The following is a 26,588-nucleotide window of genomic DNA, read 5'->3' on the forward strand; positions in this document are numbered from 1 at the left end:
TTTCAGCAATTTTTACATTCAGATTCCATCGTCCTACTTGGAAGCAGATTATTTCCTTTGCCACATTGATAGAATGGAGAAGATTGATTCTTTAAAGTTTTTTTTCAATGGCACAACAACTGAAAAAAGAATTCTTGGAACATATCCATCACTTTGGAATATCTTGAGGGTTAAAACCCCAACAAGCTTAAAATAAGTACTAGCACACACACACATCCCCATGAGAACAAATGGATGTTCTATACAATGTCATAGCCACATACCCAAAAAGGCCAATTCAAACTGAAGAATATAAATTCGCGGTAACTAGCTCGAGAGTTTATGGAGAATGGTATTCTGCAAACATGCCAACTCTGAGAGGTACTAAGAGGATCAATGTCAGGGGTGTGATTCCCTTAGTATGAATCCAACAAGAAAAGGCGGTTATTATGTTCGCGCGTTATTCTGTCAAGCTTCATTTTTCTTGCCAGGCACGTTTCCTATTCTCTAAATTAAAGATTTTTCTTAAAAAAAATTGTGATGACATGTAGGATTCCCTTCCTAATATGTAATCCTCGAAAAACACTCCTTTATTTACTAAGTAAGTAATTTGGAACAGATTTGAAAATAGATTGCTTGTAATACATAGACAACAATTTCGTTGCTACATAATCGTTTTCAGACAACAATACTTCAATGAAAACGCTGTTTATGCATTTTCATTTTATTTGATTTCTATATACAAGAAAATCTTATGCTACTCTCGTGGGCTTTCGTCTTCACAGCTCAACGACGATTGGGCTGGGCCAGACTCGAGTCGGGCTTAAGAGAGCGAACGAGAGACAGTTTAGCTATATCGGAAATAGCACCGTTTCGAACGCCGGCGGAATCACTGACCAAGAACTCATACGCCGCCTCGAAAGCCTCTCGCCAGAACTGAGGAACCCTAACTCCGCCGGAGCGTCCGTACACATCCCACATATGCCTCACAACTTTCTCTCTCTCCTCAATTTCCTGACAATTCCAGAAAAAAAAATCCCAAATTAATAAAAAAAACAATTTCGAGAAAAAAAACATTTCAATTAATTAATTAATTCGTACCAAGACGTCGAGATCGTCGCTGACGTGGAACCCGAACTTTCCGTCAACGGAATGAAACAGACCGAGTCCTTTGAGAGAGACAGAACCGGTTAACATAGAACCTAACGCCAAGAGAAGAACCGCTACTAAAACCCACAGCTTGTAACCAGCGCGTTTGCGGTCGGAACCGCCGTTTGCAGGTTTTCTCACCGGTAAGAGCGTTTGCGATCCTTCAAATTTCATTTTTGATCTCTCCGATTCAAAATCTGATTGTGATGATGGCCCCTTGATAAAGGAAACAAGGATCCGTGTGAAACGAGAGACTTTTGTAACTTGTATAAGTGGATAAAAACCCGTACGGTCTTCACTTAAAAACTAAGTGGGGACAAGGGAGTTGACTTCGTGTTGACTTTACTAACGCGTTCTCTTATTATGGCTGCGATAATTTAACTATAGCTAATCCAGACGGTGGATTAGGAAGTCTTCGTGTCCAAACAGTCCTTACATGAACCGATAAAACCAAACCAAACCAATCCTGACATTGTTTTACGGTGTTAATCCAGACCCGTTTTAGTGTCATGACGGGCTTGTTTTTATTATACTGGCCCTAGTCCATTTAAGCGTAAGCCTATTATCAAACTTATGTACACATGTTTTTTTGATTGCGATATGCACAGAGCTCTGAGCTACAAAGTTCGTTCACATGTTATCGTTCCTAACATCTCTTGTGATAGAACATTCTTTCTGGCTAACTCTGAATAGATATAAGAACAATTCTATAATTTGTGTCCATATAAGTATTCACAGAAAGGTCCATCTATTCCTTGTTTACTACACGTATCCATAAGGCATAATGACTTTTATAAAATGTTCTCATCTTTATGGTCCCGATTCACTAGTCAACTAGCTAGTAAGAAAAGGAGTATCGACCCAATAGAGATGATTAGGTTTCAAAGCATATTTCTTGCCATTTTAACATTTTGATGTAATGATGTGTAAGAAGGGTATACCAAATATATAGAGACTGTTGTATATTGTGGTATTAGTATGTTGATTTTGAATACTGATTTGGATAATAAGTAAATTAAAAGGTGGTCCACGAACAAAACAAAGATCAACTTATACAAAGATAACAAACCGTACGTTCACATGTCTTCCATCTATCTAGATAACTAAACACTTAGTTGTAGAGACGATGACTGAAAGTTATCAGGTGCGTGTCTATAATGAATGTTGGTTGTATTGTAATGCCATCATATGTGAAGCTATTACACTCTAAATCCATTAACATACAGAGCTAAGAATCACACGAATATTAAAATATGGCTCACCATCTTGTTATACTGAGACCATCCAGTACCAAATCTTTAAGAACATATTCTAACATTGCCCATGCACACATGTTAGGTCAAACATATTTTGTCCACTCAATGTCCGTGCGATAATGCCTATATATACACATATCACTAGAGTGTACTCATCAACACATCAGAAGTAAGAAAAAAACATATAACGAGAAACGGTGACATGAAGAATGAGAAGTTGTGTGGTAGCCAAGGATGACTTGCCTGCGTCTTGAACCATATCTATCAGAGACTTGATCAACATGCAGTCTCTGAGTTGGCTAGTCGTTAGGCAGTCTCTTTGGCTATTCAGACAATTCTCTTTCTCCTCATTTCACATTTCTTTTTTTCAAAGACCAAACACATAAAGAGTTGATACAATCGATATTGTTTGGCCACTAAACTATTTTCTTTTTGATTGGTCTTTTATATTGATGTTATAAGCATTGAGGCGGACTTTGTCCATCTATAAGCATTGAGGCGGGTCGGGTCTTGATTCAAGCGTATTTGGTAAAAGAAGAGATAATTTGTTTGGTAACAACCAAAGTTAATCTCTACACTTTAGCATTTGAGTTTTGACATGTAATCAATAGTTAGTTGAAAAGGTTATAATATTTGTAAAGTGAATTTCTCTCTATTATTCTCTGCCGCACAACCCAAATATCAGCGGTCCAACCCCTAAAATCGCGTTCTTGATCGCTGAAATCATATGCGTTTTGTTGAGATGCTATTATTCAAGGTTTGGCAGCTTAACTAACCTCAATCATAGTGTGTTTGGGCTAATCATGTGTTATCGTGCTAACAAGTGGTTATGTTGACCATCGAAATAGTCATCGAAATAGTCATCTCATCGAACGGGTGATATCTCATATTAAACAGGTGGATGCGAGAAAGAAGAAATGCATCTACAGCGCGAAGCAGAGGAATATTAGTTAGCAGCCTTTGTTTCATCATCGTCGTTGTCTTGGCAGAGGAGGCCAAAACAACCTCTCTCTTTCCCTCAACCACTTCAAAACTCAAAAGCATGGAGCTTTGACCCAAAGACCACCGAATAAAACATAACACTATAACAAACTCTTCTCATTTAGCTTCTCCTCTCTTGAGACCGGCCATGGCGGGTCGTAGAGACAGAACACAACAGCTCCGTGGATCTCGAATCGCGATCGCCATCCTCATCGGTATCATCATCGGCTGCGTATGCGCACTTATCTTCCCAAACGGCTTCTTCAACTCCAACTCGTCTCTCACCGTTAACGAACGCGTCCAGGTACTCAAAGATTAGATTTTTATAATCCCACTTGGCGAAAAAGTTCATCACTTTCTTTGCTTTAGGTTGGATCATCCTCTTGTGAATCCTCCAAGACGCTCAAGTCAGACTTCGCATCTCTCTCAGAGAAGAACAACGAGCTAAAGAAACAACTCAGAGAGCTAACTGAGAAGCTACGTTTAGCTGAACAAGGATCAGACAATGCAAGGAAACAGGTTCTGTCTTTAGGACCACAGATAAAGGCTGGACCTTTCGGAACCGTCAAGAGCCTAAGAACAAACCCAACAATCCTCTCAGACGAATCTGTAAACCCAAGACTCGCAAAGATCCTAAAGAGCATCGCTGTGGATAAAGAGGTGATCGTGGCTCTCGCAAACGCAAACGTGAAAGCAATGCTAGAGGTCCAAATCGCTAGCGTCAAGAGACTAGCTATAAAAAACTACCTCGTTGTCGCATTGGACGATTACATAGAGAGTTTCTGTAAACAAAACGACGTCGCTTATTACAAGCGTAATCCAGACAAGGAACTGGACGCTGTCGGGAAAACAGGAGGCAACCACGCCGTCTCCGGCCTCAAGTTCCGTGTGCTACGAGAGTTTCTCCAGCTAGGCTACGGCGTCCTCCTCTCTGATGTAGACATCGTCTTCTTGAAGAATCCCTTTAGTCATCTCTACAGAGACTCTGACGTTGAGTCGATGAGCGATGGACACGACAACATGACGGCTTACGGGTTCAACGATGTCTTTGATGAGCCAACCATGGGGTGGGCTAGGTACGCTCACACCATGAGGATATGGGTTTTCAACTCGGGTTTTTTCTATCTGAGGCCCACGGTTGCTTCCATCGAGCTGCTGGATCGGGTTGCGGAGAGGTTATCCAAGGCGAAGCTGTGGGACCAGGCGGTTTTCAACGAGGAGTTGTTTTATCCTTCGCGTCCTGAGTACGTTGGGCTGCATGCTTCGAAGAGGGTGATGGATATGTATGAGTTTATGAACAGTAAGGTGCTTTTCAAGACTGTGAGAAAGAATGAGGAGATGAAGAAGAAGGTGAGGCCGGTGATTGTTCATGTTAATTATCATCCTGATAAGCTTAATAGAATGAGAGCAGTGGTTGAGTTTTATGTGAACGGTAAGCAAGATGCTCTTGATAGCTTCCCTGATGGTTCTGAATGAGAGTTCACCTGCAAAAGCAGTGTAGGGTCAAAAAGTTTCAGAGTTTCTTCACATTTTGTGATTCTAATTTTACCTTTTTTTTTAATTGTTTCCATGTTCAATGCTCAATGCCTTTTTTGTGTTATGAGTTTTGTGTATCTTATGGCTAAAAATATCATATATGTTTCATTACTTGCCTGTTCTGGTTACATTCTCATCATTTGGTATATCTCAAATTTGAATGAGATACATAATAGTTCAAGCCACTTAATTTCTTCTTTTTTTTTTAAATTGTAATGTCTTACAAGACCTAAAAGGAATGATATAAAATAGAAACATGCATCTTAAATATTCTATCTACAAATAATGCCTTTGTGAAACAAACTCATTGGTACAATGAATATAGATGCTAGTACAAGAACCAAAACCAAGAACTGAACAAACACACTAACACTCAAAAACCATGCCACAATGGATTTTTTTTTCTTTTTGTTCTGAATATCAACTACATACGACCTTTAGCGTTTCCAAGTGTGAGCTCAAGATCCTCCATAGCCACATCATGGATCCTCTCCCCTTCCCACGGCTTCACTTGGCTATTCTCAAACTTAAACTCCGAGCTTTGACCAATCTCTTGTGTTGCTCCAGTGTTTGGAGACAACTGCTGAGGTACAGGCGGTCTCACAAGATTGAAAGTAGGAGAGGCTGGCACTGCAGAAACGCCAAGGAACGGCTGTTGTTGTGAGAACTTCTGAAAGCTTATCCAATGACCAGAATCAACAGTGGAGGCATCAGACTCGTCACACTCAGGTATAGTAGCCGGGGGAGCATTGAACTGGCGGTGATGAGTGGGGCTCGCCGGTGCAGAGACCGCGTAAAACGGGTAGTTGAAAGACGACATTGACTGTTTAGCAGACTGATTGGTAAAACATTCCCCCCAAGTGGGTAACGTCTTGGGGTGTTTAGATGATGGAGACGAGACAGGTGGTGTCACTGGAGCACTGTTTGAGATCCTGAGAGGAGGAAGCGACGAAGGGATCCCACCGTTCCTGAGGAAAGGGAAGATGGTGGAGATGTTGTTGTGCGTGTCTCCACCACCACGAGAAGGGCTAGGGAATGAGGAAGACGATGGACTGACTTGGTAAGAAAGGATGGGACTTTCGAAAGGGCTTTGGTTGTAGGAAGAGTAAGGAGTGGCTCGTGACGATGATCCAGCCACGTCACCAGGTAGAGAAGGAGGCTTGTGTCCCTGTAAAGGAAGAAACTTTGGATCAAAAAAGATCATTTCCACCTAAGATCTATATATAGTAAGCCAGATCCACTTATAGAAACTCCCATTTAATCTAGAAAACTTAAAAAAATTCAGATTCAGACAAGATCAGATCTAATCACCTTGCGGTAAGTGGTTCCGTCTTCTTCAACCACCCAACCAGCTTCAGAGCAAAGAGCCTTGAGCACTTCGTTGTTGTCGCAGTGCTTGGGGAGATTGTAGTTACCTTGAGCTCTCAGACCGGTGTAAATCTTCGCCGCTACGGCTCTTCTCCGTCTCTCCCTCCTCCGATTGTTCTCCCTCTCTCTCCACGACGGCTTCCTCCTCGTCGCCGCCATCGCTGCTGCTGCTGACGTCGACGTCGCGCCGTCCGACGTCATCTTCTCCTTCTCCGTAACCGATCGCTGCTGCAATTTGTGCGCACGGTCTGATGAAGAAGAAGAAGATGAATTATAAAAAGAATCTTTTTTATTATTAAAAGAAAAAGAAAAATTAAATATTTTTTACTGGTGATTTGAGGTAAATCGTCCACGTGTCGGTCTAGTTTGACGAACGGTGAGAAGAGCAGTGGCGTATGTTAATTACTGTGTGGTTTTGCGCAACGGATCAATTGAGGCAGTACGGTTTTAATGTGTGTTTCTCTCGATCTGTGTAAAATGACCAGATTATAAAAGAGAAAAGATGGCGAGACATGTGGGGTCTGTTTATGAACGTGGGTCCCTTAAATGTATGACCGGAAAACACCCCATCTGATTGGTTTTTCAGACATGTTAATTAGAAAACAAATTAGTTTAAGCCTCATAGTATTTAATGATTTATTTAAATTAACAATTTTAATTATCACTATGAACAAAAACATAAGAAATGTAGATTTTTGTCCGGGTTAGTGTGTATATTATCATGTGCATATCTAATGATTGCTATTCTTTTTATTTGTTTGCTTTCTAACAAAAAAAATTTAGTTGATAACATTGTGACAACAAATATATGCAAGTCGGTTGTTGATACATGATTCTGTGAATAAGATTTAAACTTTTGTTTAAATTATTTGAAATTTTCATAACACTATTATTACAAATCACAATACTTATTCAATTATTCAGTCAAGCTGCAAATCTATCATATTTGAAATATGTCGTTAATATTTGTGAGCATATTATTTGGTTGCTATACCAATCAACTATACTTGGAATTATTGTTGGCCCCTTATCTTCATTGGTCATTATTTTCTTTAATTTTCATGTTTGTTTTGAAAACTGTATAGTGCATTGAACATAACAGGAAAATGGGATAGTGGATTTGCCCCCACACATTGACCCATCAAAGCAGATATGTAATCTTCCAACGAGTAGTCACTTATTGAATTCATTCTACACGCTTTTGCCTTTAGTTATTCATATTTTGTTTTAAAAATATCTATACAATATGATGAAGTGCGATATTAATATTGTAAGGGATCTTACTGTACTGTATACATATTTGTCTGAAACATCTGCGATGACAGGAGAAGAAAAAAGCTTACTAAATTGATGGTACAATGACTTTAAAAAAAATTATGGTGACTTCTGAGACGATAATCTAACACTAGTTGTTTCAGGCTTCTCATCTGATTCTAACGTCGGCTCCTTCAAACGATGTCGTTTACCGAAACCATACCTCCTGACGTTACCGAAAGGTCTCCTCACTGTCCTCCCACCCCACCATGAAAAATGGCCCACGCCAATATTCTTCTGGCTAGAACCTATTGTGATGCACCCACTAATCTTTCAAGTTTCAAGAAATATCTCAAGTCCTGGAAGTGAAGTGATTCGTTTCCCCCACGAGGTCCGTCCAGAAGCCATTTCCATAGCAAATGACTCAAGGCACCAAGCTGGCTGAGACCCGGGAACATGTTCCATTACTAATTATTTACTATCTACACAAAAGTCCAAGTGGAAAAAAAAAAATTAGGGAACTTGTGCGGCAAGAATGTTGATGAAGCAAATCGCAGAACAAAGCTGTTGAAGTATGCCTCTAATTGGGGGCTTCCTCGAAAATCTCCAAAGATGCTTATCATTGTCATGTTCTTAAATATTAACCAAGAATTCACAATAGTTACCAGGATTAAGGTCTCGGATGTGCAGTAAATTAAACCTCAAGTCAATATCGGTAAAAAGAAACGTGAGACCGTCTAATGATGGTAAAAATCAGAAGAACCATATCACAGATCGACTTTATCAGCTAAAAGAACTCAATGTTTAGAGAGCAACCATAAGATGGTCAAAGGAAAAATTCACAAACCATGTAGTTCTGGGCATTATATATCTCCGGTTGGAAAACTCTGCTTCAACTTCTTCTTCTGTCTCGTTCAATACTAGGCTATTGAACATTTCAATTACTCAGTGTTCACTGCATTTCACTCTCTTCTACCTCTGCTTCAAACGTAACCCTCCAAAAACGACAGGGTTATAAGATCTTTCTTATAAACCCCTCAAAAGCTTTACAACTGATCACAATTCACCCTTTAGTTTTGAATGTTAAAAACAACCTGAAAACATGTTTTTGAAGTATGTACGAATTTGATTTAGGATGGGAGGGAAATGGTAAGCATTAAAAGTGATGAATAATTGAAGCAGGGGTTTTTGGTGAGGGGTCGCTTTGATAGTTTCCCCAAATATGGGGACGGTTTTACTTGTGGGTGGGTGGGGCATTGTAAACTGTGACTATGTGACAATGACCACATAAAAGTTATGCACAAATAATTGATCCAAAGCTGTGTATTTAATAGAGGAAAAAACATTTATCTTTTTGTATTAGTAACAAAAACATTTATCTTTTTAATAATTGATTTCGGATAATATTCTCATTGCTCAGGAAATGTTTCATGGACTGCGGACTAATAAGGTTTGCCAAAGTAAATATATGGCAATTAAGACGGATATGAGCAAAGCGTATGATCGGGTGGAATGGGGTTTTATTCAAGCGCTACTTCTCAGGATGGGTTTTGATCCCGCATTGGGTTAAATTAATTATGGAATGTATATCATCGGTTCAATACCATGTTGTGTTGAATGGGCAGCCGCGTGGACATATAGTGCCTCAAAGAGGTTTACGCCAGGGGGATCCCTTATCCCCTTATCTATTTATCATGTGTACTGAGGCTTTGATTGCAAATATTAAGAAGGCTGAAAGAGGTAATCAATTCACAGGAATGAAGGTTGCAAGAGCTTGCCCTTCGATTTCGCATCTGTTGTTTGCAGACGATAGTTTTTTTCTGTAAGGCACAGAAGGAAGAATGTCATACTATCCTTAGGATCTTGAAGGAATATGAGGTGGTTTCGGGCCAACAGATTAATTTTCAGAAATCCTCGATTCAATTTGGACATAAGATTGAGGAAACCACGAGACAGGAATTGAGAGACATCCTAGGGATACATAATTTAGGAGGGATGGGATCATATTTGGGTCTGCCGGAAAGTCTTGGGGGGTCCAAGATACAGGTTTTTGGATTTGTCCAGGACCGGTTGAATAATAGGGTGAATGGATGGACGTTTAAATTTTTCTCCAAAGGTGGAAAGGAAGTAATCATAAAATCAGTAGTCACGGCTTTGCCTAACCATGTGATGTCTATTTATCGATTACCGAAGGCCATAGTAAAGAAATTGACGAGTGCGGTATCAAAATTTTGGTGGAGCTCAGGGAGAACAACAAGGGGTATGCACTGGAAGTCATGGGACAAAATGTGTACAAATAAGGACGAAGGAGGTCTGGGCTTTAAGGACATAACAGATTTCAATACGGCAATGCTTGGAAAGCAATTGTGGAGGCTCATAGAGAAGCCTTTTACTCTTTTTGCTAGAGTTTTTAAAGGACGGTACTATAGGAATGCCTCACCCCTAGAACCGATCCGTTCATACTCTCCGTCGTATGGGTGGAGGAGTATTGTATCTGCTAGATCTCTGGTTAGCAAAGGACTAATCAAAAGGGTGGGAACGGGATCCTCTATCTCTGTATGGAGTGATCCATGGCTCTCAACCACTCGTCCGAGACCAGCAAACAAAAATCAACATGACACTTTTCAGGACCTCACAGTGGACTCTTTGATAGATCCAATTTCACGAATTTGGAAGTCGCAAGTAATTCAGAATTTGGTGGATCCCGAAGATGCTCAAATTATTGAAAGTATTCCTTTGAGTAAAACTCAGATGGTGGATAGGAATGGATGGCACTTCACAAATAATGGGAAATATTCGGTAAAATCAGGATATCAGTTAGAACGGGTCTATCCAGACAAGACAAAACCACCAGCATTTTATGGCCCTACAGTGGATGCTCTAAAAGCGTTTTGCTGGGAGGTTAAATGTCCTCCGAAGATTAAACACTTTTTATGGCAAATGGTATCCGGATGTATAGCTGTCAAAAAAAACTTGCAAGCAAGAGGAATGAAGGTAGATATTTGTTGCATTAGATGTGGAGCTGAGGAGGAATCAATAAACCATGTGTTTTTTGAGTGCCCTCCTGCGCGTCAGGTTTGGGCCTTGTCAAAGATACCGTCTAATCCAGTCTATTTCCCCACAAGCTCTTTATTTACGAATATGGATCATCTTTTCTGGAGGGTTCTCCCTAAGATGGAAGATCATCATTTTGCATGGATATTATGGTATATTTGGAAAGGAAAGAATAATAAGGTTTTCAGTAATTTGGATATTGACCCAAGAGATACACTTAAGCTTGTAGAAACTGAATCAATACTTTGGGCTGAGGCTCAAGAGTTGAAAACTAAACAGGCTCCGCAGCAGACGGAGGTTTTGAATTGTCAGCCGAGGGTCGGTCGTTGGTGCTTCATCGATGGTTCCTGGAAAGATAAAGAACCTTATTCAGGTCAGGGATGGTATAGCATACTTGAGGGTTTTTAGGGATTGATGGGTGCAAGGAATACTAGGACAGGTCTTTCACCCCTTCATGCAGAGATAGAAGCGCTGATATGGGCAATGGAATCTATGAGGAATTTACATCAGTTTCAGGTTACTTTTGCTACGGATTGTTCTCAATTGGTGAAGATGGTTTCGGAACCAGAGGAATGGCCAGCGTTTGAGAGTTACCTGCAGGACATAAAGCTACTGAAGACACGTTTTACTAGCTCAGAGATCATTCATGTACTCCGGACGGAAAATCAAAAGGCGGATAGTCTAGCACGATGTGCCAGAAAACAATCGTCTTTCATCGTTCATATGGATGCAGAGCTTCCGTATTGGTTCGCAGAGTCTATATGAGTATGTTTGTTGTTGACAAAAAAAAAACAAAACAAAAATCATTTATAAAAAAAAAAAACCATACCTGCTGGTTTGTGCCAATGAAAACTCTTACAATGCAGTGAATTTAGATCTATTGTATTGAACAATGAATGTAGTTTTCATAATTTTAATAATTCTTTTTGTAAACATGATTTCTAATTAACATAAATGGTATTTAAAATTCATATATTTTTTTTGTTCATACGTTAAACACCATTATTGTTGGTATCTAGAGGAAGTTTCTCAATTTAAAAAAAAAAAACAAAACATGAAAGAAATTGTAGAAGAAGTCAGAATGATTTCTATTCAAAATATATAGATTTATCCATTTTTACTGACTCAATTAAATTAAAAATTAATTATATCACTTAATACTGTTAAAATATTAATAAAACTAGTTTAAACCTATGTGTTGAAATGTTCTTATTATTTTTATAAACCATGGTAGTTTTGGAGATAAAATATAAATATCATTTAAGAAATTTTTTCTCTGTTTATACAAAAAACTAGGATAAGATCCGCGTCTTGCGCGGGATTAAGTTATTATTTTTATTATATTTTGGAGAATGAAACAATAGTTTGGCTTCATTTGGATTACGGGTGTTCAATCCGAATATCGGGTTGGTTTTGGTTCGATTCGGTTTTTTACGGTATTTGGTTAGTAAAATATAACTAGTATTCTAAATCCATATTTACTTTGACTTTAGTCATTCACATACTTTTGAAAGATTTCAACTGGACGACTAAATTGATCAGCCAATCTTATTGCTTTAAATCATTAGTGTTTATATATATATATATATATATATATATATATATATATATATATATATTATTTAGTTTGAATATTTATTAAATAAAAATTCATATGCGTTATATTTTATGATCATTTGTAACTTATTATAACAAAAAAATAATCTATTGATCACAAAATTTTCAGAGTGGGAATATTCAAATTTCTAATAATATATAGACGTTTTGAAAAATTCAAATATAACATATAAGAAAAAATATAAATGTTTTTATTATATATTTAATGTGATTTTTTAATATCTTTCAATAATATAAAATTAAAAAAAAGAACTAAAATACCAAAATTGTTATCAAATATTTATTATTCATAATAATTAATTTTCATATATACGTTAATCATATTAGGTAATTTCGTAGCTTCTAATTAAGGAAAGTGCAAAAATATTTTGGTAGATTATTTATCAATTCGATAGTTAGTTTAATAAAAAATATAATGTAAGTCAAGATGGACCAACCTATTTTTCTAAGAATAGTATATTTTATATAGTCATTTATTAAATGAGAATTTATAATCATACAGTTCTATGATCATTCATATCATTTTATAACTGAATATTTAAATCATCGATAACAAAATTTTCAATGTGAAATCTTTAATAAGTTTATAATTTATAAATGTTTTTGAAAATTCATTGATAGTTTTAATATTAAAATATTTATGTAATCTTATGGTATATAGTATAATCTATATATATATATATATATAAATATATGTTTTATTATTTAATGATATTTTTTACTCATATGGTTTTAAAATAATGTGTATCTTCTTATAATATTAAATAAAAGTTCATATTAATACAATTTTATGATCATTTGTAACTTATTATGACAAAAAAAATAATCTTTTGATCACAAAATTTTCAGAGTGGGGATCTTCAAATTTTTAATAATTTATAGACGTTTTGAAAAATTCAAAATATAACATATAAGAAAAATTATAAATGTTTTTATTATATATTTAATGTGATTTTTAAATATATTTTAATAATATAAAATTAAAAAAAGAACTAAGATACAAAAATTGTTATCAAATATGTATTATTCATTATAATTAATTTTCACATATATGTTAATCATATTAGGTAATTTCGTAGCTTTTATTTAAGGAAAGTGCAAAACATTTTTTGGTACGTTATTTATCAATTCGATAGTTAGTTTAATAAAAAGTGTAATATAAGTTAAGATGGACCAACCTATTTTTCTAGGAATAGTATATTTTGTATAGTTATTTATTAAATAATAATTTATAATCATACGGTTCTATGATCGTTCATATCGTTTTATAACAAAATATTTAAATCATCGATAACAAAATTTTCAATCTGAAATCTTTAATAAGTTTATAATTTATAGATGTTCTTGAAAATTCATTGAAAGTTTTAATATTAAAATATTTATGTAATCTTATGGTATATAGTGTTTAATATATATATATATATATTTATTTATTTTATTATTAAATGATATTTTTTACTCATATGGTTTTAAAATCATATGTATCTTCTTATAATAAAAATGTTAAACCATTGATCATTAATTTTTAACATAATAATTTTAATAGTTTTAGTCATTTATTGTCGTTTTTAAAAATTCAAAATATAACATATACGAAAAAATCTAAATTTTATTTTTATAGCTAATTTGATTTTTTAATTTATTTTAATAATATAAAATTAAACAAAAATGATGGAGGAGATATACATTGTTATCAAATCTTTATTATTAAACTCATTAATTGTCATATATATATTAGTCATTTATGGTAATTCCGTAGGTTTTATTTAAGGAAAGAAAATATCATATCATATCATTATATCATATAGTTTGACCAACTTATATATCTAACAACATATAAAAATCGAATGTGGACCTACTTATTTTTCAATTGAATGTAATTGACTACCTAATTGAGTGCCACCTATGCATTGGGGCCTCTTTTAATTAATACAAAATTGAGGTTACATCTTTTCAAATGTTCCTCAATTAATATATAAGGGATGTTAATGGAGACTGGAGAGAATAATTACAGAAGAAGAGAAAATTACTCTCTATGTTTCATATTAAATGTTATTTTAATCTTTTTTGTTGCAAAAATGTCACTTTACAATTTTAATACAAATTATACTTAATTTCAGCTGAAAGTTAATTAATTGAAAATTGTATTGATTTTATAAATAATTTTATTTATTTAAAATATTATTGATCAGAAAGGTATAATTAATAATAATTTACATATATTTCAGTCAGTTTTTTATTTTATTTGAAAAATATACTTAATTTCAACTGAAAATTAATTAATTGAAAATTACATTGATTTTATAAATAATTTTATTTATTTTAAATATTATTAATCAGATATGTATAATTAATAACAATTTATGTATATTTCTATCAGTTTTTTTATTTTGTATGAAAAAAGTCAAAGTGATATTTATTTAGAAACAAAAAGAAAAAACTATAAGACGAGTAGAAAGGAAATTCTAAATTTCAAATAATGGGAAAAAGTGATGTGTATAAGGTTACAATCGTCATTTAAGTCGAAATGGGCCTACACGCGCCTGTCTTTATTAAACACTAGTCAACCATTCAGGTCAATCGCGCATCTAAATTACAAAAAGGTACCCCTCCGCCGGTTATATCCAAATAAACAATTAAAAACCGGTTTCTGTTTCTTCATAACGCATATAGTTTCAGACCAATGCTTACGGGGCGAGTTCTAACTGGCCTACGTGGTGGAAACCGGTCGCTATTAACACTCTCTCTCCTCTTTCCCTCGCTTCCTCTCTATACCATAGTACTCTGCTTTTTTTTTCTCTTACTCTCTGGCAATGCATGATCTTCTATCGGATTAGAGAAGAAGAATAAGAAGAATGCTGGAAACTGTGGATAGCTCAGGAGTCATTAATGGTGGATTTCGTCAAGTACAGAGCTTTTGCGGAGTGAGCAGTAGCGAAGAGGAGTTATCGGTGCTGCCGCGTCATACGAAAGTGGTGGTAACCGGAAACAACCGTACTAAATCGGTGCTTGTTGGTCTTCAAGGTGTTGTCAAAAAAGCTGTCGGCCTCGGTGGTTGGCATTGGCTGGTTAGTGATTAAAAAAACTAAATTTTCTTTTCCTTAATTGGTGAAAATTTAGTCTTTGTGGTAAAACATTTCGATCTAATCTACTGTTACGCTGCAACTTCTTAATATCATCGAATTTGAACCATCGATGAATAGAATTTAGGATTTTTCTAGTTTTGAATTTCATATTTCGTTTTTTTTTTCTTTTAAATTTCTGAAAATGATTTTGTTCTGGTGAAGGTCTTCCTTTTTTATTTTTATTTTGTCAACCCTTGTTTTAGTTTATATCATCAATGAGATTTGATTTACTAGTTATAGATAAGAATGTTTCTCATAGATAAGATAATTAGTGTGATGAGAAGAAAAATGATCAACTCTTATTGTCTTTGTCACTGTTAAAAATTAAAATATGTAATGTCTGAAATTTGGCGACTGATTACTTGCATGCATGTAAGCATTTAAGTTACCATTAATCAATACTATTAAAACAGGAACATGCCCCATTGATATTAGTTGAGTCCAATTTAAAAAAAAGTGATTTTTATATAACTGCATCAAATATAACGGCATCAGTTGATATATTCATAATTATGTAGATAATTGAGTAACTGAATCTAAAATTAATTAAAAAGGACGTAGGAAGCAGTTACGTAGAAGAGTTGATCAATTATATTAGAAATAATCAGAACCCACTTTACTGAATTATCTGACCCACTAAATTATATATATATATATATATATATATATATATATCTTCTTTTATCAAATAGTTATTCTGGTCATCGATTATAAATGGTGTATTCTGGAAGTTTTTCTTTAATTTTATTTTACTTTTTAATTTCCAGTTCATAAAATGTTATCGTAAATGTTTTGTAAAGTCTGTACATATTGTTTGTTATATGTACCGCTAAGGAAAAAAAGGTATCGATAAGGAATATTTAAATAAGTTAAAAAATATATCATATATTGCTAATAGGTAATTAAATATAAAATTCTAATTTAATATGGATTAGATCAATTGTATATCCTAATTATAAGAGATATCATATTTATTAGATAGAATAGATATGAAGTATATGTTTTTAATATTTAGTCACAATATGTCTAATAGGTGCAAAACAAAATATAAACAAAATATGTCTAATGGATTAAAGTATATGTTTTTAGCTATTTATTCTTTAATCCTTCGAATAATGTAGTATTTTGTCAAAATCAATAGCATGCTTCAATCTGAAACTAAATATATATGAGCATATTCTAAATACAAAATTGAAGTATTTAACAAAATCATTTAAGATATAGAAAATTTAGTCCAACCAAAATCTAAAAAAGTATATTTTGGGAAGTAAATTTAAGATTATTAAAACTATTTAATTAAATTGATATTATTATAGAAGTATTATTTATAAAAATATATTCTACGAGTTTTAGTTAAAGGGTTTTAAATAGGTTATTCGATTAAAAAATATTTATTAAATGTGATTATAATTAAGGTTAGTGAAAATCATATTTACCCATTTACATATATATAAATATTATTTATAAAAATATATTCTACGAGATTTATTCAACGGAATTTAAATAGGTTATTCGATTAAAAATATTTATTAAATATGATTTTACTTAAAGTTACTGAAGATCATATTAACCCATATATATATATATATATATATATATATATATATATATTTAACAGAATATATTAATATTATTTTTTAAAACATTTTTCAAAAAAATTATTCGGTTTTTGGTGTGGATTGAATTTGATATTAGTTTTCAGATATAACACTCTAAGAACCGTTCCAGTATATCAATCATAATCGTGTTTTAATAAAATATATTAAACACAAATATAAATAAAAAAAATAACACAAATATAAAAATTAAATTACTCAAAAAATTTAAAACAAAAAATATACCCGCCCTTCAAAAGGGCGGGTTAGAATCTAGTTACACTGTTAAACCTTGCATTTGGTGTTCTTATTAGGTAGTAATTAGGTTACTCATGAATCCTACATTGATTTTTTTTTGTGTTCCTAATTAATTTTTATTTTCTTGGGATTAAAGTATGTTTGTAAGCTAATAAAGCTTCTGAGACATGTTTACTAGTAGTATCTATTTTGATGTTTCTTGCTGAGATTCAGGCTCAGTTTCAGGAAATCATTTTTAGGGTTGAGTTTGTATAAAATTAAGTTAGGCAAAAAGAAGGCAACTTTATTTTCGCGCCTGTAAGAGAAAACATCATATCAACTACGCACAGGTTATTTAATTATCCATCATGTTTCTTGACAATATTATCCTTTTTCTCTCCACCTTTGTGGGATTCAAGCTGGCTTTTTGAAGTTTAATTCGCTTTGATTAATGAATAATCATTTGTTTCGATCTTTTTTAGATGTTCTTTCTTTTTTAGTTGAGTCATTTTCGTCCCCAAGCACTCAGTGTCACTTCTGTTGATATGTTTATATTGTAAGTTTTTCTGTGTGTGGATCAAAAAGGAGTAACCTCACCAATATCCTAGCTTTAAACTTTAAAGAATAATCCGAATATTATATACGACTTTGAATATCTTTTAGTTAATAATGAAAATCACATTCCACCAGTTTGTGTCTCCCTTTTTCTTATGGAAATAAGAATAATAAGCGAACCCCCTTTTCTCAAAAAAAAAAAAGTAATTTATCTGGAAACATATCATATTCCTTCTTTTGGAGCATATTTAAGTGAATATGTCAGTTCTTGTTTCTAGGTGTTGACAAATGGAATAGAAGTAAAGCTGCAGAGGAATGCGCTTAGTGTCCTTGAAGCTCCTACTGGAAACGAAGATGACGATGATCTTGATTTCGATCACACACACATGAATAGTTCTGACATGAGTAAGTTTGGTTCCTTGTTTTTCATCAAGATTCTTCTTTTCCATTTTTTTCAGAATAAGAAAAGTAATAATTTTGAATGAACTACTTGCTGGTATTATTGTTCTTCGGGCACAAAAGCTTTTAACATTTTAATTTAACTGATTTTCTCTGTCTTGTTTCTATGACAAGTTTTCTCTTTTCCAGCATCTGAAGACACACTGAAGCCTCATAAGGTGAAGCAAAGAGGTCAGAGAACATCTCGGTCATCTCACAAGTCCTTGAGCAGGTGTCTGTCATCTGACTCCCAATCTAAAAACTCATGTTTTACTCCCCCTGAAAACATGGTATGCATTCGATATTTTGAGATTTATTCCATGTACCATTGAACATAAACGCGACTAATCGTACGTTTACTGATGCGATATTATATGCTTTCACTCAGAAAGTTGATCTTAGCAAACTAGAAATGCCTGCTTTGCTGAAATACTGGCGACATTTCAACCTCGTAAGTTGATTTCAAGAAGAGCTCTATATTTTGTATGTTCTCGCGTTTAAATAAACAACTCACGAAATATTTGTAGGTGGATGCGATTCCTAATCCATCAAAAGAGCAACTAGTTGACATTGTTCGGAGACACTTTATTTCTCAGGTAGTTATCCCTTCTGAGCTTTCACTTGATTTGTCTTCTTCTGTGTTTTAAAACTGTGCTATGACATTTCAGCAAATGGACGAGCTGCAAGTTATTGTGGGGTTTGTCCAAGCTGCAAAGAGAATGAAGAAAGCGTGCAAGTTCCAGTCAGAAGAAGCCAGAAACACTGATCTTAACTGCATCAGCTAAAAGAAAAGCCATTACTTTATAACAGGTCCTGTAATTAATTACAGTAGTGCCGACTTGTTTAACCATTTGGGGCTTGCTGCTTGCTAGTTTTACTTGTTTATGGAGATGTTTGGCTAAGGAGTAGAATGTTGTTTTCTTCTTGCTTCTGTTGTTTAGCCATGTAAATTACCCCAGCAAGAAAACTAATGACCCTGAAACCACTTACTCTTTTCAATTGAAAGTATATGTTCTGATCCACCGTGGCCATATTTTTTTCTGCATCTTCTTTTTTTCGGTTGAAAATAATCGAACCTGAGATTTCCAGGGCAGACAATTTACAAAAACTTTAATAATTTTTTTTAATAAATTAGAAATCTGTATTTAAATATGGACTCTTAAAATTTTGGAGATTCAAGGTTAATTTTTCATTTGATTATGTCCAGAAGATGCATAACGACTATGTGGTTGAGTTTTAATAACATATACGAACAAGAGTCGCCGTTATACGACGATGAGAAAATCAAACACCAGAGGATGCATGGCATGGTAAATTGATTTCTATGCATGCATCATGCATTATGACGAAGGAAAACGCATGTGGGGTCAACTGTTGAAAGCTAATTTTTGAATTTTATACATATAGATAAGTTTAAAAAAAAACATGCTCGATTACATCCGATTGGTTCGTGCAAATAACATTTGGTTTCTTCTCAGCACAATATACCATAGTATTAACAAAGTTCAAAAAGATATTTATTTTTATTGAGTAAAACTCACAAGTAGTTTATTCATTATAGTTTGCGGAATTTATCTCATTCCGCAAAACTTTTTTTATTTCTTTCAGCGATTACACATAATTATTATAATTACCAATCGTCGTTGATAAAAATTGATAATGGGAACTATATAGTGGGACAGAAAATGATGGAGTAATTAGCATTGGCACAAGTAAAAGTGCTTGTAGCATCATCGTATGCGTAGCTATACGCTTTGGGGCAAGCTGCTTTAAAAATCCTTGAGTAATCCGTAGGCGGACAAGTCTCGGGCTTATTGAATGCACCGGTGCAACAATACTGCGGTGATCCAAATGCCTCGCAGGCGCTCTTACACGCCACAACACTTCCCCCGCTAAGAACGCTTAGCTCGGTGGGACAAATCTTGTTCAGGTCTGAAACGCATCCCACGTTTTGGCAATCGCCTGAGCCGCCTTGCGTCTTGATTTCCATCTGGACGTTGTAACCATCGACCAGGCTTACGTCGTAAAAGTCCATCGCGCCGCCATGACCGATCGTGAATTCGGCGAGTGTAGCCGGTGGAGCTCCTCCTGCTCCGGAGCACTGTACTTTGTTACCACAGTTTCCGGTGAGGCAACTTCCAGTGCCGAACGCGTCGAAATTGCAGCCAGTTCGGCCCCAGATTCTGCCGGACCAGCCTGCAGGAGCGGCTACGTCAACCGAAGCTCCTGTCTTTAAGGCGAATCCACCGCCGTTGAGTTGTACACCGTTGTCTCCGGTGAGGATTCCAGGCCAAACGGGGAAGTTGCAGCGGTTCACTATGGTAAACACTGTACCGGAGACGACGGAAATTGCACCTTGCAAAATAAATAAAAAAAAAACAAAAATAGTTAATTAGGTTATTTACATATTTTTCTCTGCATGGAACAAACAAACGTTTATATGAGGTGCAATTTTAATCCTAAGAAAAATGATTTATTTGAAATGTTTAATTTACAGAGAAGAGATAAATGTATGCATGTATTTATACCTGTAGCTATGATGAAGGAGAAGAAGAGAATGTGTAAACCGGAGAAACTCGCCATTTTATATCTCAAGTTTCGATCTAAATTAATGTGTATTGATGAATGAAAGTTTGTGTCTCAGATGCCTCTATTTATAGTTTTTCTGTAGTCAGTTGCTGGTACTAAATTGTCCGGCCAAGGTACAGAGAAATTTTAGTTTCCACGTTTTTACAAATTCAAGTAGGTTAGAGAGACTTGACAATGCGTTTGAATACAATGTATTCCAGTCCGTAACACAGTTTAGGGCTGCCCAAGTTATCTATTTGACGTAACATTCCTACAAAAAAATAAGGCAAATTGCAAATATTAATTTCACGAAGGTTGGATTTTCATCCTGATATATTAACAAATTATATGTATACATGGGCATATCATAAATTACTTATTTCTTATAATTAAAAGGGTAAATATAAAAGACATGCATGATAACATATATATATATATATATATATATAATATGATAAAGAATTTTAAGTAAAAATTATAAATGCTTTTTCCGAATTGAAAACATTATTTTTCTTTTTAACGTTTTTGATTGTTTATCTATATTTACTTATTCTATTTGGAAAAATCTAATTGATTCCCAGTTGATGATTATTATTAAAAATAAGAAATGAAAAGGATAGACCACTTTAATATATCAAATGGCTTCAGAAGACTTGACAATGTATATTAGACCATAACATAATGTAGGGCTGCAAATAGCAAGAGCATGTTTAATGTGATGTTCTTAGGGTGAGATTTTTAGCGGAATATAAGAACTTGTTTCTTTTATTTTTTAATTTAAGAGTCGGTTCTCAGTTTTTTTACTTAAAAACTAAGAGATGATTTTTTATATTCCGATAAGAAAATCACCTTAAGAACCTCTCATTAAACATGTTCTAATTTGTAGTCACTAGTTGGTGGTACCGCCTGAACTAAAATTGGCCAGCCAATGTACATAAAAATTTTAATTTCCACGATTTTACAAATTCAAGTAGGTTAGATAGACTTGATATTGTGTTTGAATACAATGTATTCCAGTCCGTAACACAGTTTAGGGCTGCACAAGTTATATATCTATTTGACGTAACACTCCTACAAAAAAATAAGGCAAATTGCAAATATTAGTTTTATGAAGATTGGATTGTCATCCTGATTTACTAACAAATTATATGTATACATGGGCATATTATATCATAACCTTTTTTGAGAATAAAGGGTAAAAAGAACAAAATTTGCATGATAATATATATATTTATATTTATATTTATTTATTTTAATTATTATTAGATTTTAATAAAATATAAATTTATTATAGTATTTAAAGTAAAAGTTCACAAATATACTTTTTAAATACAAACACAATCATTTATTCAGGTTTTTTATTTTTGTATATATTTTAGTTATTCTATTTGGAAAACTTAGTTACATTTATTTATTTAATTTTTTGCTAAAATGTTAAATTAATTTATCTTCCCGCTTGATGATTCATATCATAAAATTGAGAAACTGAAAAGGACAGACGACTTTTATAAGATTACAGAGACTTGACAATTTATTTGAATATAATATATTCTACTAGTCTGTTACATAGTTAAGGGCTGCACACGTTATCTATTTGATTTCAAGAGTTTCGGATATCTACTAGAAATCAAAGTAAAACAAAAAAAAATGAAAAACTTGTATCCGTTAAAAATAATATATATTGTTGAGTGTTGTTTCATCTTGTCTGTGATGTACAGGGGCTAACTAGTTTTTTCACTACCACCCGCAACCGCAGATTTTGCGGTTGATAGCGGTTCTTGGCGTTTTGAAACAATCATAGAAAACATTACAAATCGCTTTTAGCCGTTTCGAACCTCTTAAAATCAAAAGGTGGTTTCAACTAGTGTTTACGGCTACAGACGGTTACGTGAGGGTAATTTTTTTTTAGAAAAGTAAAAATAAAACAAAATATTCAATAAATTTTTTAAATTGAAATAATAGAAATAGTAAAATATATATATATTATATTTAAATTTATATTATAAAACTTTAAAACAAAAGTATTTTCTATCATTTTAAAAAAATTAATAGTATAAGTTTATAAATATAATTTTTATATTTATTATAATATTATGATTTTTAATACTTTTAGAATGATATAAAATATAAATATAGTTAATTATTATTTAACAATTACTGTATTTTGTAGTTAACCAGTTATAAGTATCCCGCAAATGCACCAGTTTTTAACCGTTGTTTCAAATCTCTTTAAAATGCTTAAAACCACAACAACTTGCATCTGCAAACTCCCGCAACCGCATCTGCAACTACATCGGTAACACTAGTCAGGCCTTTAGCTATGTAAATATGTACCCCATCAATAAACCTAAAATGACCCTGAAACCAATGAGTCTCCAAAATTTATACTATATGTTCTGATCCGACCTAGATATTGGTAAAGTTAGAATGTAAATATGTTTTTATATGACTTAAAGTCAAATTTGAAAGACGATGCAAGAGAGTAAGACACGTGAATATTTATTAAAAACTATGATTTTTAGAAAACTGTTTATAACTTCAGAAATCTCAGGTTTGATTCTGCACAACCGAAAAAGAAGAGTAAGAAAAAACGACCAGTAAGAGATTAAGCGTTTCTAAATAGGTGAAAATAATTGTATGTAGTAAATAGCTCGTGATCAAGCATCCAAGACTTCCTGAGCTCTCCCCGTATGGCTGAAGCCCTTGCGGTGCGACTCACCCTCATTGAATAGGATTACTTTTCTCAGGATGTCCTCCGGTAATCTTTTTTACTTTCGTCAAAATTTCCTTATATATCTCTCTCGCAATCTCAACAGGGAAACGGATGTGTTAGCTAAGCTCTCCCTACAATCTATTTCTGTTTTGGACTCTTTTCTGGGCTACTTTGAACCTGAGACCTTTCTCCATTAATATTGATTTGTGCACAAAAAAAGAAGAAGTTAATAGCTGATATCTTCACTATATGTATATATCTCTAATCGAGTCTGATTACATCAAAGAAAAGAGATTAAAAGTAATGAAATATGTTGTTTATATAAAGATATGCTCATATCTTCACTATATCTTTGTGTGTATATATATATATATATATTATATTTTCGTACATCCTGTGAATATCTTATTAGGATTATCCCATGTCTTATATAAGAAACGTTGTATTCTCAACCTATATTCAGGAAACATTCAGCATCTATAGTTACTATGCAATATAGAAGAAGAAAAAAGAGCATAGACAAAAGTACTCTAGAAACTCTATAATTTAATAAACACAATTTAATAAACACTATTAATTAATAAATTTCAAAACCGAGTATCTATGTTTATAGACTACTACAAAGAAATTAGCCACGAGAGAATGTTATTTCATGGAGAATTTGGGACGGAGAAAAACAAAATACTAACAAGAAAAATTGTCTTAACTATGTACTCCCTCTGTTTTTTTTTTTGAAAGTTAACTGTCTATTAATCTTACACCGAAAAAAGTATTAATTTGTTGAGATCAAGTTTGTTCATTTTAAACATTATCGAGAAGTTCAAAAAAATAATGCACAATTGCATTCGATTGGTACGTGCACAATAACATTTTATGTCGTCTCAGCACAATAACTCCAGTTGATTATGTACGAGGAAAAGTATAACAAAGTTCAAAAAAAATATTTGTTTTTATTGAGTAAAATCACAAGTAGTTTATTCATTATAGTTTGCGGAATTTATCTCATTCCGCAAAACTTTTTTATTTCTTTCCGCGATTACACATAATTATTATAATTACCAATCGTCGTTGATAAAAATTGATAATGGGAACTATATAGTGGGACAGAAAATGATGGAGTAATTAGCATTGGCACAAGTAAAAGTGCTTGTAGCATCATCGTATGCGTAGCTATACGCTTTGGGGCAAGCTGCTTTAAAAATCCTTGAGTAATCCGTAGGCGGACAAGTCTCGGGCTTATTGAATGCACCGGTGCAACAATACTGCGGTGATCCAAATGCCTCGCAGGCGCTCTTACACGCCACAACACTTCCCCCGCTAAGAACGCTTAGCTCGGTGGGACAAATCTTGTTCAGGTCTGAAACGCATCCCACGTTTTGGCAATCGCCTGAGCCGCCTTGCGTCTTGATTTCCATCTGGACGTTGTAACCATCGACCAGGCTTACGTCGTAAAAGTCCATCGCGCCGCCATGACCGATCGTGAATTCGGCGAGTGTAGCCGGTGGAGCTCCTCCTGCTCCGGAGCACTGTACTTTGTTACCACAGTTTCCGGTGAGGCAACTTCCAGTGCCGAACGCGTCGAAATTGCAGCCAGTTCGGCCCCAGATTCTGCCGGACCAGCCTGCAGGAGCGGCTACGTCAACCGAAGCTCCTGTCTTTAAGGCGAATCCACCGCCGTTGAGTTGTACACCGTTGTCTCCGGTGAGGATTCCAGGCCAAACGGGGAAGTTGCAGCGGTTCACTATGGTAAACACTGTACCGGAGACGACGGAAATTGCACCTTGCAAAATAAATAAATAAAAAACAAAAATAGTTAATTAGGTTATTTACATATTTTTCTCTGCATGGAACAAACAAACGTTTATATGAGGTGCAATTTTAATCCTAAGAAAAAAGATTTATTTGAAATGTTTAATTTACAGAGAAGAGATAAATGTATGCATGTATTTATACCTGTAGCTATGATGAAGGAGAAGAAGAGAATGTGTAAACCGGAGAAATTCGCCATTTTATATCTCAAGTTTCGATCTAAATTAATGTGTATTGATGAATGAAAGTTTGTGTCTCAGTTGCCTCTATTTATAGTTTTTCTGTAGTCAGTTGCTGGTACTAAATTGTCCGGCCAAGGTACAGAGAAATTTTAATTTCCACGTTTTTACAAATTCAAGTAGGTTAGAGAGACTTGACAATGCGTTTGAATACAATGTATTCCAGTCCGTATCACAGTTTAGGGCTGCACAAGTAATCTATTTGACGTAACATTCCTACCAAAAAAAATAAGGCAAATTGCAAATATTAATTTCACGAAGGTTGGATTTTCATCTTGATATACTAACAAATTATATGTATATGATATCACAAATTACTTAATTCTTACAAGGAAAGGGTAAAAAACAAAAAAAAACATGCATGATAACATATACAAAATATATGATAAATAATAAATTGGAATTTCAAGTAAAAGTTTATAAATGCTTTTTTTTTTGCAAATTCGAAACCCTGGTTTTATTTTCAACGTTTTTGAGTGTTTATCTATATTTACTTATTCTATTTGGAAATTTTAATTGATTTCCCACTTGATGATTATTATTACAAAACGAGAACTTGAAAAGGATAGACCACTTTAATAAATCAAATAGATTAAGAAGAAGACTTGACAATGTATTTGAATATAATGTATTAATTTAGACCGTAACATAAGCTCTGTTCGTTTCTTAAACGCGGAGACAACAATGTGCGATCAAAAAAATATCAAAGACCACGTCAGCAACTAATTAAAAACAGCTCGTTTGAAGACGTCGCGATTCAACTTATAGACGAAACAATTGCCGCCGGCGACAGTAACGTAGTCGCTGCTTTTTACGGCGGCTATTAAAGCGGAAGAAAGAGCTTAAGCGTCAGTTGGCAGCGGCTGTTATTAAATGACGATGCCGTGAAAATTAGTCATTTCCTTTGCAATTTTTGAAACGTTGACGCTGTCGCCGCGTCTCCAAAAGAACAGTGCTATAGTTTACTAGGGCGGCAAAAGCAATCTTTTTGATTTAAAGAAATTCAAATATCCAGTAGAAATAATAGCAAAACAGTTATCAAAATTAATATTCTATCCGTTAAAAATAAATTATAAATACTAATTTTAGAATGGTTGGATATCTTTCCCAATCAA

General features: G+C 34.0%; 6 protein-coding genes across 7 annotated transcripts; 2 read left to right on the forward strand and 4 right to left on the reverse strand.

Annotated features, from left to right (window-relative positions):
* Positions 1-548: 548 nt before the first annotated feature.
* Positions 549-1,456, reverse strand: LOC106444600. Its single transcript, XM_013886058.3, has 2 exons — positions 1,081-1,456; positions 549-993 (listed from the first exon to the last, which is right to left on the reverse strand). Exons 1-2 carry the CDS (start codon positions 1,300-1,302, stop codon positions 766-768), a joined length of 450 nt encoding a protein of 149 aa, XP_013741512.2. The 5' UTR covers positions 1,303-1,456; the 3' UTR covers positions 549-765.
* Positions 1,457-2,546: 1,090 nt separating this feature from the next.
* On the forward strand, positions 2,547-5,012 carry LOC106440769 (arabinosyltransferase RRA3-like). The gene is made up of 2 exons (XM_013882504.3): positions 2,547-3,669; positions 3,735-5,012. The coding sequence occupies exons 1-2, from the start codon at positions 3,514-3,516 to the stop codon at positions 4,839-4,841; spliced, it is 1,263 nt and encodes a 420-aa protein (XP_013737958.2). The 5' UTR covers positions 2,547-3,513; the 3' UTR covers positions 4,842-5,012.
* A 128-nt stretch (positions 5,013-5,140) lies between these two features.
* Positions 5,141-6,730, reverse strand: LOC106440770 (protein BRASSINAZOLE-RESISTANT 2-like). The gene is made up of 3 exons (XM_013882505.3): positions 6,598-6,730; positions 6,213-6,517; positions 5,141-6,069 (listed from the first exon to the last, which is right to left on the reverse strand). Exons 2-3 carry the CDS (start codon positions 6,468-6,470, stop codon positions 5,326-5,328), a joined length of 1,002 nt encoding a protein of 333 aa, XP_013737959.2. The 5' UTR covers positions 6,471-6,517; positions 6,598-6,730; the 3' UTR covers positions 5,141-5,325.
* An 8,109-nt stretch (positions 6,731-14,839) lies between these two features.
* Positions 14,840-19,164, forward strand: LOC106444602. Of its 2 annotated transcripts, none has more exons than XM_013886059.3 (6): positions 14,840-15,262; positions 17,985-18,111; positions 18,280-18,434; positions 18,533-18,595; positions 18,672-18,740; positions 18,813-19,164. In XM_013886059.3, the coding sequence occupies exons 1-6, from the start codon at positions 15,050-15,052 to the stop codon at positions 18,927-18,929; spliced, it is 744 nt and encodes a 247-aa protein (XP_013741513.1). In that variant the 5' UTR covers positions 14,840-15,049; the 3' UTR covers positions 18,930-19,164. The 2 variants fall into 2 exon arrangements, with proteins under 2 accessions (XP_013741513.1, XP_013741514.1); XM_013886060.3 differs by having other exon boundaries at positions 14,843-15,262; positions 18,295-18,434.
* A 524-nt stretch (positions 19,165-19,688) lies between these two features.
* LOC106431833 (pathogenesis-related thaumatin-like protein 3.5) lies at positions 19,689-20,806 on the reverse strand. The gene is made up of 2 exons (XM_013872657.3): positions 20,673-20,806; positions 19,689-20,499 (listed from the first exon to the last, which is right to left on the reverse strand). The coding sequence occupies exons 1-2, from the start codon at positions 20,725-20,727 to the stop codon at positions 19,811-19,813; spliced, it is 744 nt and encodes a 247-aa protein (XP_013728111.2). The 5' UTR covers positions 20,728-20,806; the 3' UTR covers positions 19,689-19,810.
* Positions 20,807-24,355: 3,549 nt separating this feature from the next.
* On the reverse strand, positions 24,356-25,511 carry LOC106361955 (pathogenesis-related thaumatin-like protein 3.5). Its single transcript, XM_013801769.3, has 2 exons — positions 25,379-25,511; positions 24,356-25,205 (listed from the first exon to the last, which is right to left on the reverse strand). Exons 1-2 carry the CDS (start codon positions 25,431-25,433, stop codon positions 24,517-24,519), a joined length of 744 nt encoding a protein of 247 aa, XP_013657223.1. The 5' UTR covers positions 25,434-25,511; the 3' UTR covers positions 24,356-24,516.
* Between the last annotated feature and the right edge of the window lie 1,077 nt (positions 25,512-26,588).

This window comes from Brassica napus, chromosome A8 (genome assembly GCF_020379485.1).
Source record: "Brassica napus cultivar Da-Ae chromosome A8, Da-Ae, whole genome shotgun sequence".
Classification (NCBI taxonomy): Eukaryota; Viridiplantae; Streptophyta; class Magnoliopsida; order Brassicales; family Brassicaceae; genus Brassica; species Brassica napus.

Bases quoted from the DNA above. Each gene is read 5' to 3' on its own strand.
- LOC106444600 (XM_013886058.3), bottom strand. From the start codon at position 1,302: ATGAAATTTGAAGGATCGCAAACGCTCTTACCGGTGAGAAAACCTGCA. The intron at 994-1,080 runs GTACGAATTAAT...TGGAATTGTCAG, and splicing joins GCGACGATCTCGACGTCTTG to GAAATTGAGGAGAGAGAGAA.
- LOC106440769 (XM_013882504.3), top strand. From the start codon at position 3,514: ATGGCGGGTCGTAGAGACAGAACACAACAGCTCCGTGGATCTCGAATC. The intron at 3,670-3,734 runs GTACTCAAAGAT...TCTTTGCTTTAG, and splicing joins CCGTTAACGAACGCGTCCAG to GTTGGATCATCCTCTTGTGA.
- LOC106440770 (XM_013882505.3), bottom strand. From the start codon at position 6,470: ATGACGTCGGACGGCGCGACGTCGACGTCAGCAGCAGCAGCGATGGCG. The intron at 6,070-6,212 runs GTGATTAGATCT...CTTCCTTTACAG, and splicing joins ACGGAACCACTTACCGCAAG to GGACACAAGCCTCCTTCTCT.
- LOC106444602 (XM_013886059.3), top strand. From the start codon at position 15,050: ATGCTGGAAACTGTGGATAGCTCAGGAGTCATTAATGGTGGATTTCGT. The intron at 18,596-18,671 runs GTAAGTTGATTT...AAATATTTGTAG, and splicing joins ACTGGCGACATTTCAACCTC to GTGGATGCGATTCCTAATCC. The intron at 18,741-18,812 runs GTAGTTATCCCT...ATGACATTTCAG, and splicing joins GGAGACACTTTATTTCTCAG to CAAATGGACGAGCTGCAAGT.
- LOC106431833 (XM_013872657.3), bottom strand. From the start codon at position 20,727: ATGGCGAGTTTCTCCGGTTTACACATTCTCTTCTTCTCCTTCATCATA. The intron at 20,500-20,672 runs GTATAAATACAT...TTATTTTGCAAG, and splicing joins CTCCTTCATCATAGCTACAG to GTGCAATTTCCGTCGTCTCC.
- LOC106361955 (XM_013801769.3), bottom strand. From the start codon at position 25,433: ATGGCGAATTTCTCCGGTTTACACATTCTCTTCTTCTCCTTCATCATA. The intron at 25,206-25,378 runs GTATAAATACAT...TTATTTTGCAAG, and splicing joins CTCCTTCATCATAGCTACAG to GTGCAATTTCCGTCGTCTCC.